The sequence below is a fragment of the Notechis scutatus genome, chromosome 5 (genome assembly GCF_049901735.1).
Source record: "Notechis scutatus isolate UNSWTSFEM ecotype Mainland chromosome 5, rNotScu1.2, whole genome shotgun sequence".
Taxonomy (NCBI): Eukaryota; Metazoa; Chordata; class Lepidosauria; order Squamata; family Elapidae; genus Notechis; species Notechis scutatus.
In genome coordinates, this window is record NC_142013.1 from 3435659 (window position 1) to 3450945 (window position 15287).

The 15287-nt window shown below is 44.9% G+C and overlaps 1 protein-coding gene and 1 long non-coding RNA gene across 7 annotated transcripts in view; one reads left to right on the top strand and one right to left on the bottom strand.

Moving 5' to 3' along the window:
* LOC148130344 (uncharacterized) overlaps window positions 1-15287 on the bottom strand; it is a 469114-nt gene that overhangs the window by 423078 nt on the left and 30749 nt on the right. The window lies entirely within an intron of this gene.
* The window catches only part of LOC113429413 (glycerophosphodiester phosphodiesterase 2-like), a 136509-nt gene that overhangs the window by 100683 nt on the left and 20539 nt on the right, over window positions 1-15287 (top strand). For all 6 annotated transcript variants that reach the window (XM_087965952.1, XM_087965958.1, XM_087965957.1 and 3 more), the window contains exons 8-12: window positions 1959-2104; window positions 7748-7830; window positions 8574-8724; window positions 11386-11604; window positions 13915-14072. In XM_087965952.1, the coding sequence (XP_087822078.1) occupies window positions 1959-2104; window positions 7748-7830; window positions 8574-8724; window positions 11386-11604; window positions 13915-14072 (757 nt within the window). The remainder of the gene's footprint in view (window positions 1-1958; window positions 2105-7747; window positions 7831-8573; window positions 8725-11385; window positions 11605-13914; window positions 14073-15287) is intronic.

A 15287-nucleotide genomic window follows, 5' to 3' on the forward strand; every position in this document is an offset into this window, starting at 1 on the left:
AAGGAATTGCAGACTTGAAAGCCCAACAAAACACACACAGTTGGGAAGACGCCAGGAACCCAGATAAGCCTCGAAGATACCAGATAATTCACAATTTGCTCCCAACAACTTTGCTGTGCTCAGCTTCTCTTTTTAAACACTGTGTTCCCAGCTGCAGCTAATGAAGGGAATCAGGGCCCTTTCCTCCCCCCGAAAGCCATGCAACTCACGTTGCTCCCTTCTCCGTTCCTCCCTGCATGCCCTAGGATGAAGAGAAGGTGGGCCTGGGTTTTCCTCCGAATTCCCTCTCCCTTGTTCTACCTCTCTCCTGCTCTGCCCAGCTGGACTTTGCCCTTCCCCAGTTTCTTCCACAGCCTCCCCCTCCGAATCAGATTCTGACAGGGGCATGACAGCAATGCTGCACTTTAACCACTGTGTCACCAGTGGTTAAGTTTCCAGCTAACATCACAAACTATGATTTCTGGGACTTGATGTCCATGCAGTGAAGAATCACCAGGAAGTTTGTCTTGTGTCCAAGATAATGACTTACTCTTCTTTTCAATCCAATCCTTGGGTATCAGTTTCATCTTTTCTCTTTCTCTCGGATGTTTTTTTGTTTTTGGCAGCATCCAAAAAAGCTAATACAATCCTTGGTTGTATAAATAGAGCCATAGAATCAAAATCATGTGAAATATTAGTGCCGCTTTATAAATCCTTAGTACGACCACACCTGGAATACAGCATCCAGTTTTGGTCACCACATTACAAAAAAAATAAGATAACAGATAATCAGAGTTGGAAGGCACCTTGTAGGTCATCTAGTCCAACCCCCCGCCCAAGCAGGAGACCCTACACCATTTATGACAAATGGCAGTCCAATCTCTTCTTGAAAGTCTCAACTGATGGCTCTCCCACAACTTCCGAGGGCAACTTCTGTTCCATGGGTTGATTGTTCTCCCTGTCAGAAAGTTTCTTCTTATTTCCAGGTTAAATCTCTCCTTGTTCAGTTTCCATCCATTATACCTTGTCGGGCCTACAGGCGCTTTGGAAAATAGCTTGACTCCCTTCCTCCCTGTGGCAGCGGCGCCTCAAATATTGGAAGACCGCTATCATGTCTCCCCTGGTCCTTCTCTTTACTAGACTAGCCAAGCCCAGTTCCTGCAACCGTTCGTTGTATGTTTTAGCCTCCGGTCCCCTAATCATCCTGGTTGCTCTTCTCTGCACTTTTTCTAGAGTCTCAACATCTTTTTTATATGGTGAACAAAACAATGCAGTACTCTATCTAGGTGTGGTCTTACTAAGGCTTTATAGAGTAGATATTAGTACTTCCCTTTGTTAAGTTAAGACTTTGGAAAAAGTTCAGAGAAGAGAAACTATTTGATTAAAGCTTGGAGGCTAAAACATACGAAGAACGGTTGAAGGATTTGGTTTTGGTTAGTTTAGAGAAAAGAAGAATTGTGGGGGACATCATAGCAGGGTTCCAATATTTGAAGGGGTCAGTTTATTTTCCAAAGCATCTGAAGGCAGGATAAGAAACAATGGGTGGATACTAATCAAAGAGACAAGCAACCTAGAACTAAGGAGGAATTTCCTGAGAGTGAAAACAATCAGTGGAATGGCTTGGATTCAGGAGCTGTGGATGCTCCATCTCACTGGAGGTTTTTAAGAAGAGACTGGACAATCCTTTGTCTGAAATGGAATACGATATCCTGCTTGTGCAAGGGGTTGGACTAGAAGACCTCCAAGGTCCCTTCCAACTCTGTGAATCTGTATGGACTACATCCTCTCATAGATAGCCGAGACGGAGAGAGGATTTAGGGTGCAATTTTATTAGGCGTCCATTAGTTCATTTGAAATCAAGTGAGTTTTCTTTTCTTGGAATGTCTGGCTTGAGCAGGGGGTTGGACTAGAAGACCTCTCAAGGTCCTTTCCAACTCTATTCCAAATCAGTTGAGGTCTCCCATGTTTCTTCCCTCCAGCTTCCCAGCTGATGATGCTTGGGACCTATTTTGCAGTTGTCCTTGGACTGTACCTGGTGCCCCTCACCTTCTCCTCCCCGTGCATCATGGAAAGGAAGGACCTGGGGCCCAGACCTGCCATCCTTGGCCACCGCGGAGCCCCCATGGTAGGTAGGCCTCTTTTTCATTCTGTTCACACACAATACACACACACGCACCAGTTTTAAGTGCAGATTATTGAACGCCACCTTCGACCACATATTGTTTCATATTTTTTATTAGTTTATCAAAATACAAAGAAAAAATAATGAAAACAATGGGAAAATATTTAAATTTAAAATATTTAAATTTAACAGCTGGATATTTAAATTTAACAGCTGGAGCAGGTGGAGGGGTTGTGCAGTGAGCCAGAGCACATAGCTAGAGTTGATTGGTTGGTGAGATTCGGTGTGAGGCAATCTGTGCTGTGATTGGTTGCCGTGGGTATGAAGGGGGCGTTTCCCTTTTTTCCCGCCTTTTCTTCGCCGTGCCCCATAAATTTACCTCATGATGTTCCTTCGGTGTTGATTTACCTCATGCGGTTCCTCCTTGCCTGATTATGTGCTTATATATATAGATGTAAAATATATTTATTTCTATAAAACTGCAAGTTTGCATCGGCGTCTACGACTCCATTTGGACATCTGTTATGCAAAACCTCCACTTTTTTACTTTTACATAATAATATATACTGGGAATTGCTGGAACAGCAGACCTCTATCTAAATCAGCAAAAACCAAAGTTTCATTTTTTTTCCCCACCTCGAGCACAAAGTCCCCAAAAGTAGAAACAAAAATAAATTGTATTTTTTTTTCTTTAATCAAAGCAGTCAATTTGGCCATCTCTGCTAACTCCAATCATTTGTCCATTATGAGTATCAAAGCATCCTTCCATTTTTGTGCCTAAAGTAATCTTGCTACTGTCAACATATTTAACATCAAAGTTCCAATTTTTCTCCCCCTAAGCTCTTTGTCCATTAAGCCTAAAAGAAAAGTCTCTAGTTATTTTTCTTTATATTCACTTTAAGAATCTCCGGTATTAAGACTAACTCCAGTATTTCTTTGCTTATAATCACATGTCCACCATAAATGGTACAAAGTTCCTTCTTTACAATTTACACTTCCAATGTTCAACCACGTATTGACTGACTCATGTGGTGCATCCACTCGGAGATCTGGAAGTTAATGAAAGCTCCCAAAGATTCAAAGAAAAACCAGAAAGTCCAGTTTCCTCCTGAAAAAGCACTTTTGGGACAACCGTGACCTGGAGGACTGAGAATCTCTACAGGCTTTTAGCTATACAATTTGAGATGTGAACACCCTTTGAATGGTGTGGGAGTAGGAATGGATTTCCAGAGGAAAAATTGCAGACTACAGGAACTGGAAAACTATTCAGGTGACCCTGAGGACACAGATAAACCTCCAAGTGGCTTCAATGACCCTCTAAAAGGATGCAAATGACCAGCAGTTTGCAACGAATATAAATCTTTCCATTCCCCACTATCCTGTCAGAGCTGAAGAAGCTTCTTAGATGAGAAGCGAAATGACTTCAAAACAAAAAACAAGAAAGTTCTCCAGAAAAAGCACCTTTGGGACAATGATGACCTGGAGGACTAAGAATCTCTGTAGAATTTTAGCTATACGATTTGGGATGAACACCCTTTGGATGGTATCGGAGCAGGAATGGACTTCCAGAGGAAAAATGCAGACTACAAGAACCATTTGCCCTACTCAGGGGACCCTGAGGACATAGATAAACCTCCAATTGGCCTCAACGGCCCTCTAAAAGGATGCAAATGACCAGCTGTCTGCAAGGAGAATAAATCCATCCCTTCCTGACCATCCAGAGCTGAAGAAGCTTCTTGGATGAGAAGCAAAACGTCTTCAAAAGGAGAAAAAAAAACCAGAAAGTCCAGTTGCTTCCTGAAAAAAAGCACCTTTTGGACTCTCCAAGGATTCTGTTCAGGGGTGATTCCCGAAGAATTCAAATGGGTTTTTTTCTCCATGGAGAGTAACCTATTCAACCTACGAGATCCATTCCACCTTTGTGCTGTTGATTTTCTGTACAAGGAAAGGGAAATAATTCACCATTGCAGGAGAAGAGCAGGCAAAGCAGAGGGGCGGTGTTAAGCGACTCATCAGCCTAGCATCCTTACGTTCTCACAAAGGGTCCAAATCCAACCCCTCTTGAGTTCTGTTATCTGGTGCCAATGTAGCAGTGAAGTTTAGTTGATTTAGATTTTTGAGCGATAAATCTTAACATGTGGCCTTGTTCCTTTGCGCCTGACAACATAGAGCCAGGCCACCACCTCAGGTGTCCAGTTGATTTAAGAAGCCATACATGGTTCACGGTAGCCTTTCTAGCACTAAGCTAGAAAACGGGAGATGGTGTTGTGTTCAAGTCCTGCCTTAACCATGAAAGCCAGCTGGGTGACTTTGGGCCAGTCCATCTCTCCCAGTCCCCCCTCCCCAAGGGTAGCTATGGGGACAATAGGAGGAGGAAGGTACACATGGATATCTTTGCCACCTTGAGTTATTTATAAAAACATTAAAGGTGGGATATCAGTCTGTCTGTCTGTCTATCTAATCATGTCTGTATCATCTACTATGTCTATCTGTCTACCATCTGTCTGTCTGTGTATCATATCTATCTATCCTCTACTATGTTTATCTGTCTATCATCTGTCTATATTCTATCATGTCTGTCTCTGTCTTATCTGTCTGTCATGTCTGTCTATCATCTACTATGTCTATCTGTCTACCATCTGTCTGTCTGTATATCATGTCTGTCTATCATCTTATCTACTATGTCTGTCTTGTCTATCATCTGTCTATGTCTGTCTGTCTGTCTTATCATCTGTCTGTCTATATCTAATCATGTCTGTATCATCTTTGTCTATCATCTGTATCTATCTATATCTATCTATCTATCTATCTATCTATCTATCTATCTATCTATCTATCTATCTATCTATCTATCTATCTATGATGCACACACATACACACACAAATGGATACATACCAACTATACTAAAAAAATAATAATAATCAGGATTTTTTTCACTGCCAAAATGTAAAAACTAAAGGCATCTCCTAAATTTGGAAGGATTACAGTCAATTAAATGCAGACTGAGCACCGCACTAATTGTCCTTTGCCCCTAAGGACCAAAAATGCCCTTTCTTGGGATCCATTAAAAGGAAGGGGATTTAGATGAAATAAAGTAGGGAAAAAGACTATCTATCTATCTATCTATCTATCTATCTATCTATCTATCTATCTATCTATCTATCTATCTATCTATCTATCTAATCTATCTATCTCCTTTATTATTTTGACAAATAACTCAAGGCAGCAAACATACCCAACGTAACATCCCTCTCCTATTATAAAAATCCGCTTTCTCCTTAGGTAAGGATCACAGAGAGTTATTTTCTTAGCTTGTAAGAGTCCTTCGAGCTTGGTCATTTCACATGCAGGTGTTAACATTAGGTGGCACCTAAGATGGAGAGTACCTAAAGCAGTGATGGCTAACCTTTTCAGCTTGGTGTGTCGAAAATCGGGAAAAAGTGTAGCCTTCCTCGGGTCGTGTGTCACTTCAAGAAATATCAATAATTTGGTTTATGACGGACTGGGCTGGGGTGATCACACAGGGCTGTGAAACTCGTCTCCCTGGTCTCAGGGCTGCAGGTGCAGGATGTGGGGATCGGAAGGCCACCTTACAGGGCTGTGAACCTCATGGATCTCCTTTCCTCCTGTAGCGTTCCTGAGGTAATGAAACTGACAAACCTCAGTTTATGGTGGTTAAAACTGGTTCTCTGCTGCAAAGATCTCGCGGCAGCGGTGACACCACGCCTCCACGCAACAAGCAGGGAGCAAGGATTGGAGCAGAGCACAGGCAGCCTCTAAATGTGCAGGTTTTCCCCACACCAACAGCCATGTCAGTCAAAGTGCCTCGGAGTGTCACGAGTGACATGCGTGTCATAGGTTAGCCATCACTGACCTAAAGTGTCAAATGTTCAAGAATTGTGTCACAAATTCAAGAATTCTTGCAATCCAGCTCTCCAGCCTTTTCTTCCCCTCAGGTTTTCCCAGGTCTACAGAGCCTCAGCTGGGAGTGAACAGTCTGAAGATAAATGTTTTCCCTTGCAGGAGAAAGCAGTTTATTACTTTGACCTCTCTGGCAATTTTTCACAGTTCCTGTCAGTATTGGTTAAGAATCCAAGACAAAAAGGCAGATGTTATTTGCCTCCACGGTTTGGAAGAGGCCTTGAAACGAAGCCAAGCAAAGTCAACGGGAAAGCCGGATTCACTTAACAACCGAGTTTTACTAACTTAAGGACTGCAGGGATTCTCTTAACTGTGTGTCAGGATCCCAGCAATTGCCCTAATTAAATCATGATTCTCGAGCCAAACTTCAACCAACTTCAATAGATTTATTAGAGGCGACATACTGGCAATGCCCTGTATGCAGCCAACTCTGGTTTACGTAATTTACGGTCCCCTGTGACCCTGTTTCCCCCCTCCCAGTGTGTCATAAATCAGATTCTCCAATTAAGCACATTCACCGGCTGGATGTCATCAATCTCCAATTACATTCTCCAATTAAATATATTCCTGGTATTTTAGTTACAATCTTTTAAAGATAAGAGTTGGCATGTACTTTTGCTTTCAACTGCTCTTCCAGATTTCCTTCCTCCCACCCGCTTTTTTTTTCCTATGGCACCTACTAAAACAGGCATAGGAATGTTTTATGAGTTGACGCTGTGGCAAGAAAGGTCCTAAAATGGAACATCATTGCTCAAATGATGATGGAGGATGCTGCAGTGGTCGCCAGGGAGAAAAAACAACCGTAAGATCCTTTTTTTCAGTGGTTGTGACTTCGAACGGGTCACTGAACGGATCGTTGTAAGTCGAGGACTACCTATAACGGCAGAGTGGGCCCTTCGAGAAATTATAATGGAGCTTCCACGCTGGAGTGGGAGCTGATCGAAGGCTGGGAAATCCGCCTCCCTCCGCCTGCCCCCAGTCTATGAACTCAGCCACTTCGTTGGGTTTCCAATTAAGTGATGCAAATCTTGCCCTTTTGCAGCGAGCTTTTAATGGGGCCAACACGGCACACGGCAGGCTTTAAAGGAGCCCTCAAGTCTTTTTTCCCTACTTTATTTCATCTAAATCCCCTTCCTTTTAATGGATCCCAAAAAAGGGCATTTTTGGTCCTTAGGGGCAAAGGACAATTAGTGCGGTGCTCAGCCTGCATTTAATTGACTGTAATCCTTCCAAATTTAGGAGATGCCTTTAGTTTTTACATTTTGGCAGTGAAAAAAATCCTGATTATTGTTATTTTCTTAGTATGGTTGGTATGTATCCATTTGTGTGTGTTTGTGTGTGCATGTGTATATACAAATACATATATGTATGTATCTGTATATATATGTGTGTGTGTATATATGTTTGTGTGTCGCTTTGGATAGTGAAATGAAGGAGGGGCATATACATTAAATAAATGAGGAGGAGGAACAGCACAGAATCAGATTTGTGGAATTCTGTTGTTATCGCCCATCTCAATAAATGTAATTTTAATTTTGAATTAAATTAATTTTAGCTTTTCTGTGGAATTGGTGTTCCTGGCCTGGGGAGGCACACATCTTTTAAAACAAGTTTGGATATCTGATGTTCATATTTAATTTCCGGTTTGAAACTCTGTCCCCTAGTAGTTTCTGGTGCATAGCAGTAAAACAAAATATAATTTATTCTTTCTGTTTCACCTCCAGTTAGCACCTGAAAACACTCTGATGTCGTTCCAGAAGGCAGTGGAGGAGAAGGTTTACGGTGTGCAGGCTGATGTGGTGATAAGGTAAGTTTTTCTGCTTGTGCTCGTATTTAAGGCTGGAGTCTCCAAACTTGGCACCTTTAAGACTTGTGAACTTCAACTCCCAGAATTCCTCAGCCAGTTGAAGTCCACAAGCCTTAAAGGTACCCAGTGGCATGGCTGGTTGAAGGATTCTGGGAGTTGAAGTCCACAAGCCTTAAAGTTACCAAGTGGCATGGCTGGCTGAAGAATTCTGGGAGTTGAAGTCCACAAGCCTTAAAAGGTACCCAGTGGCATGGCTGGCTGAAGAATTCTGGGAGTTGAAGTCCACAAGCCTTAAAGGTACCCAGTGGCATGGCTGGCTGAAGGATTCTGGGAGTTGAAGTCCACAAGCCTTAAAGTTGCCAAGTGGCATGACAATTGATAAGTTAGTAACCCAGTTATTAAGTGAATCTGGCTTCCCCATTGACTTTGCTTGTCAGAAGGTCCCAAAAGTTGATCATGTGACCCTGGGACACTGCAAATAAATATGATCTGGTTGCCAAGCATCTGGATTTTGCCCATGTGATCATAAGGATGCTGCAATGGTCGTAAGTATAAAAAACAGTCATTACTCAGTTTTTTCGGTGCCATTATAACTTTTAACAGTCACTCAACGTATGGCTGTAAGTCTCAATTACCTGTATTTGCAAGGACATAGAAGCAAGAAGCAAAATTCTGAATGAAGAGGAAACCTTGGTTTGATCCAGCGGGATAATTGTTACATTCTTGTGTCCTTCTGTTCACAGTTACGACGGAGTGCCTTTTCTTATGCATGACCAGACGTTACGAAGAACGACCAATGTCGAGGAAGTATTTCCAGAACTTGCTTACGATCATTCCTCTATGTTCAACTGGACTGATTTGGAAAGATTGAATGCAGGCAAATGGTTCCTCAAGGTGTGTAAGTAAGTAGTAATATTATGTCCAGTTGGTGGTTAAAGGTAAAAGGTAAAGGTTCCCCTCACACATCTGTGCTAGTCGTTCCTGGCTCTAGGGGGCTGTGCTCATCTCCGTTACAAAGCCGAAGACGTCTCCATGGTCATGTGGCCGGCATGACTAAATGCTGAAGGTGCACAGAACACAGTCACCTTCCCATCAAAGGTGGTGCCTATTTTTCTACTTGCATTTTTTTACGTGCTTTCGAACTGCTAGGTTGGCAGAAGCTGGGACAAGGAACGGGAGCTCACTCTGTGACGCGGTGCTAGGGATTTGAACCGCCGACCTTTCTGATTGACAATCTCAGCGTCTTAGCCGCTGAGCCACCGCGTCCCCTTTCAGGAGTTGCTGGTTACCACTCCTGACAAGAGATGTAGTGAAGCTAGAGAAAGTGTTGAGGATCACAACTGAGACAGTTGCCCCTGTGGCAAACAGCCCAAACAAAACAAAATGGCCAACAGTGTGTGGCAGCAGCCAAAAAAAAAGCTAATGCAATACAGGTCGTGCTCAACGACCACAACGGAGCTCAAAATTGATGTTGCTAAGTGAGAAATTTTGGGAAGTAAGCTAAGTAAGTTTTGCCACATTTTTAGACTTTTTAGACGCTGCAATGGTCGTAAGTGTGAAAAACGGTCGTAACTTCACTTTTTTTCAGTGCCGCTGTAAGTTTGAACAGTCACTAAGTGAACTGTTGTAAACCGAGGACTTGCCTATACTAGGTTGCATTAACAGAGGGATAGAATCAAGATCATGTGAAGTAGTAATACCTGTTAGGGATATACACCCTAGCAGAACCTGCACGGCAGGCAGGCAGGCAAATATGTGAGTATTTTTGTAGCTTACACTCAGTAAAACAGATACACAGTGCTAGTTAAATAGTTTATTCCAGTAAGATTATTAGCATAGTCAAACAGTCCATATATCATACACTAGTTCAGTCCGTCCGGGGATTAATCAGTTGCAAAGTCCAGTGTCAAAAAAGAGGTCGGTAAACTTACAATATCAGTCCAGTAATATATCTCTTCTCAGTAGAGATATGAAGAAGTAAAACCTCTTTTCTTCCTTCAGCAACAACAAAGAACACGCAGTTAACAATCCATCATTGTCAGCAAGCAATTCAGTAAACCAGCAATCAATCAAGTTCTCTTGCTCCCTCTTATGGCGATTTACAGCCGCACCCAAAATTACATGCTTTGGAGTTTAAAGTGACACACACATAAATTCACAATCATAGTCTATATATATTATTTTACCCAAACCACGTTAGGTAACCTATGTTATTCCTAACAATACCACTTTATAAAGCCTTACCCTCACTTGGAATACTGCATCCAGTTTTGGTCAACCCAATACAAAAAAAGATGTTGAGATTTTGGAAAGTGTGCAGAGAAGTGCTACAAAGAAGATTAGGGGGCTGGAGGCTAAAACATACAAAGAATGATTGTGGGATTGGGTATGTGTAGTCTAGCGCAGGGGTTGCCAACCTTTTGGACCTCAGGGACCACCAAACTCATAATTTTAAATCCCGCAGACCAGGGGTGGGATTCTACAGGTTCGCACCTATTCGCTAGAACCGGTTGTTAACATTCTAAGCAGTTGGGAGAACCGGTTGTTAGAAGAAATTACTGGGCTAATCCTGTAAGGAAGGCAGGAAGGCAACATTCTGGTGTTGCTTACAGAAACTGCCTCTCCGTTAACTCTTATTACATTCTTGGCAGGACTAGACTTCCTGTCTCAAGAACTTCTCTGGAGTTTTTTTCCCCTCCTTTGTTGGTACTTTGCTTGTGTGGAGTGACCATTCAAAGTTACAGTGGCACTGAAAAAAGTGACTTATGACCCTTTTTCACACTTATGACTGTTGCAGCATCCCCACAGTCATGAAAGGCCAGACAAGGAGATGCGTGCCTCGATGTGAGTGATATTGAGTCGGCCACACCCACCAACTAAGCCACACCCACAGAACCGGTTGTTAAAACATTTGAATCCCACCCCTGCCAGAGACCCTGGGAAAATCCCCCAAAAAGTCTGCAGGAAAATTCCCCACCCCCATTTTCCTACCGATCAATCATTCTTTATTTGGGATTGCAGGATACCGTCTCCAGCTCCATTCTCAGGGAGAGAGAGAGAGAGAGAGACTTTTGGCTTCATGCAAGGAAAGCAGCAGAAATCTTTCTTTCTCTCCCCCAAACTCTGCCAGAAATGAGTCCTTGTGAGACTTGTCGCACCAGCACAGCCTCTTGGAGCAGGAGGCCTTGCAGGGTCCCAGAGACTTTCTTCTTCTATCGGGGGGGGGGGGGCTTCCTTCACTTGCCTGCTTAACCTAAAGTGAAACTGATGTCTGTTTCTGAGCTCCTGAGTTTCTGCTCTGCTCTGAACCTGTAACATGTCTGCTTCTGTTTGAGTTTGCTCCATGTTGGAGAAATCTACAACTGGTCTTGTAAAATTGACTTTATGTGTTTATAAAGAAGTTAGATGAAGCCTCACCCCATCTGTGCTTACTTTTTCTGGCGCTGAATGTATGCTGCAGTACTCTGAACACAGTTGCCTTTTGGAAAAAGCACCTGTGGGTCAACCGCGACCTGGATGACCTTCAAAGCACATCATTTGCAATTCTCCCCACAGAATGACCCCTTCTGGACAGTCAGCTCCCTTTCCCCATCTGACTTCGTAAAAGCTGCCAACCAGTCGGTCTGCAAACTGACCGAGATGCTGGAGACCATCAAGGACAACACCACCGTCCTCTTGAACCTTCAGGACTTGCCCGAAGATCACCCGTATTACGCCACTTCTGTCAACGTCACCCTGGACACCGTCCTCACCTCGGGCATCCCTCAGCAGGCTGTGAGTTGTGCGGGAATTTTTGTGGGTAGCATTTAGCAATAGCAATAGCACTTTAGAGTTACATACCGCTCCACAGTGGTTTCCAGACCCCTCTAAGCGGTTTGCAGAGTCAGCATATTTGCCCCCAATAGCAACCTGGGTCCTCGATTTAGCGACCTTGGAAGGATGGAATACTGAGTCAACCTTGAGCTGGTCAGGATCGAACTATTGACATTGGGCAGAGTTAGTCTGCAATATTCCTTCTAACCATTGCGCCACCAGGGTCCCTTCCCTTCCTTCCTTCCTCCCTGCCTCCCTCCTTCCTTCTTTCCTTCCTTCTTTCCTTCCTCCCTGTCTCTCTCCTTCCTTCTTTCCTCCCTCCCTCCCTGCCTCCCTCCCTCCTTCTTTCCTTCCTTCTTTCCTTCTTCCCTGTCTCCCTCCTTCCTTCTTTCCTCCCTCCCTCCCTCCCTGTCTCCCTCCTTTCTTCCTCCTTTCCTTCCTCCCTCACTACCTGTCTCTCTTTCCTTCCTCCCTCCCTCCTCCTTCCCTGTTTCCCCATCTCCCTCCCTCCCTCCCCTTCCCTCCCTCTTTCCTTTTTTCCTTCTTTTCTCATGTCTCCCTCCTTCCTTGCCTCCCTCCCCTCTTTCCTTCCTCCCTCTCTTTCCTCTTTCCTTCCTTCCTCCTTCCTTCCTTCCTTCCTTCCTTCCTTCCTTCCTTCCTTCCTTCCTTCCTTCCTTCCTTCCTTCCTTCCTTCCTTCCTTCCTTCCTTCCTTCCTTCCTTCCTTCCTTCACAACAGCAATAGCACTGAGACTTTTCCAGAGCCAGCTTCTTGCTCCCGGCAATCTGGCTCCTGCATTCTAACCACTGCACCACCACGGCTGTGCCAGACGGCTGCTGGACAGACTTCAGGGCTTCTGTATCGGTGCCAGCAAACATTAAATCAAAAAAAAGCAAAAGCAATAGGAGGATTATGGATAGATCGAGCAACTTGGCTTTGACAGACCCACAAGGACGACTAGAGTTGTAGAACATTCCTGGGAAGAGGTGGCTCTGCAGAAAGGGTTGCGCTTCGCTCTTGCTTCATTTAACGACCGGCGTAAATGCAGGGAATCCTTGACCTCCAATCATAACTGAGCCCAACATTTTCACTGCTAAGCAGGACAGTTGTTAGGTGAGTTTGGCCTAAGTTTACCACCTTTCTTGCCAGGTTGTTAGTAACACTGCAAGTGTCAAGTTAGTAGTACGGTCGTTAAGTGAATCAGAAGGTCACAAAAAAGGGATCACGGAACTGTCATAAATATGAGTCAGTTGCAGGGTGTCCAAATTTTGATCACGTAACCCATGGGGATGCTAACAACAGTCATAAGTGTGGGAAACGGTCACCAGTCCCTGTTTTCGGTGCCGTTGTAACTTCGGACAGTCGCTAAACGAATGGTTGTAAGTTGAGGATTACCTGTACTAACCTGTTTGTCCTGCTAATGTTGGTTAAGTGTTCCCACATAAGTTTCCAAGACTCCAGCTAAGGCATCAGCAATAGGTTTGAGTTGTTTTGGAGTCAGGTGAGCTATTGCAGCTCTTAACTCCTCCAAAGCAGGGGCCGCCAACCTTTTGGACCTCAGGGACCACCAAACTCATAATTTTAAATCCTGTGGACCAGAGACCCTGGGAAAATCCCCCAAAAAAATCTGCAGAAAAATTCCCCACCCCCATTTTCCTACCGATCGATCGTTCTTGGGATCGCAGGATACCATCTCCAGAGCTGTTCTCAGGGGAGAGAGAGAGAGAGAGAGAGACCTTTGGCTTCATGCAAGGAAAGCAGCAGAAGCAGCAGAAGTCTTTCTTTCTCTCTCCCAAACTCCACCAGAAATGAGTCTTCGCAGCCTCTTGGAGCAGGAGGCCTTGCAGGGTCCCAAAGACTCATTTCTGGCGGAGTTTGGGGGAGAGAAAGGAAGACTTTAGCTGCTTTCCTTGCGTGCAGCCAAAAGCAGAAGAAGAAAGAAGCAGAAATAAGCAGCCCAGTGGCCAGGCCAGGCGTGTGGGGCAAGTTCCCCCTCCGCCTTTCCCCCTCCCCTCACTCCCTCATGCTGTTCACAATGCAAGCGACACAAGCCTTGTGAGCTAAGTGGCCGGCGCAGCCTTGTGTTCCCGCGCAGCCTGGATTAATTGCTTTGGGGCTGACATTTCTCTGCGGACCACCAAAATTTTCTCGCGGCCCATCAGTGGTCCCTGGCCCAATGGTTGGCCACCACTGCTCCAAAGCACCTCTGTTTTTTCCTGAGCCCCTTTGAGGTCCTCAACCCCCTCCTTTTCTCTCCCCACTGCTCTCCCAGGTGATGTGGTTGCCCAGTCTGGACAGGCACCTGGTCCAAGAAATCGCCCCCGGATTCCAGCAGACCTGTGGCCAGAAGACGGATGCACAGCGGTTAAGAGACCGAGGCTTCCAGAAGCTCAACCTGAGATACACCCAGGTCACCCGCGAAGATATCAGGTACGGTTCTCAGCTGGCCCTCTGGTCCTCTGGCCTGCTTTTCAGAGGCAGGGCATGACGGGCGATGGGGCAGTTCCGGAGGTACAGAATAATAGGAGAATTGGAAGGGACCTTGTAGGTCATCAAGTCCAACCCACCCACCCCCCGCCCAGGCAGGAGACCCTAGTACACCATTTCTGGCAGATGCTAGTTAATCTTCTCATTTATGGCCTTGGTAGTCCCTTGCAGCTGCACTTCTCAAGACATCCCACCCCTGGCTCTGCTTTTTTACATGGATGTACATACCCTGCTTCCCCCAAATACAACCTACCCTGAAAGTAAGCCCTAGTTTGAATTTTTTTTACACGTGCACCCAATATAAGCCCTACCCCCCCCAAATAAGCCCTAATTAGGACCCCACCCACTGCAGAGTGGATGGGTATAAATTAAGCTAGGATGGGAATGGGTGGAGCTGCCTTACTACTTACAGTTGTAGCCAGGCCTCGCACACCCCAACACCTGCCTTGCCAGCCCATTTCTTCTGCCTCCGGCAAGGCTGGCCAGGCTTTCATCTGAAGGCCTCTGGAGCTGATTAGAAAGCTCTGGATCGATCCTGAGCTCCGTTATCTCCTGCAGAGGCCTCCAGGAAAGCCTTGCCGGCCGCAGAAGAAGAAGAGGTTCCTGAAGGCCTCTTGACAGCGAAAAGGAGGCCGGGGAGTGATGCACATAAGTGAGCTTAGTCAGTGGATGACATCCCCCCAAAATAAGACCTGGTGCCTTTTTTTTGGTGGCAAAAAATATATATAAGACAGGGTCTTATTTTCAGGGAAACACAGTAGGTATACGGTATTGATGACCGCAGGGCAAGGCAGCTTGGTCTAGGGGTTAAGGCACCAGGCTACAAAGTGGAAGACCATGAGTTCAAATCCTCATTTAACCATGAAAGCCAGGAATGTGAATGAATGAATTATGGTTACTGAGCCGGGTGCGGGGATATCCTTCACGTCTTTTTGTGAATCCTTCCATAATATTCTCTCACACACCCTGTCAGTAATCATAGTTATTGAAGATTATTATTACTTAATACATATACCTGCTGCCTATAGCATAAAGGTAAAGTTTCCCCTTGCACTTATGTGCTAGTCGTTTCCGGCTCTACAGGGTGGTGCTCGTCTCAGTTACAAAGCCGAAGAAGAGCCAGGCCTGTCTGAAGACCTCTCTGTAGTCATGTGGCCA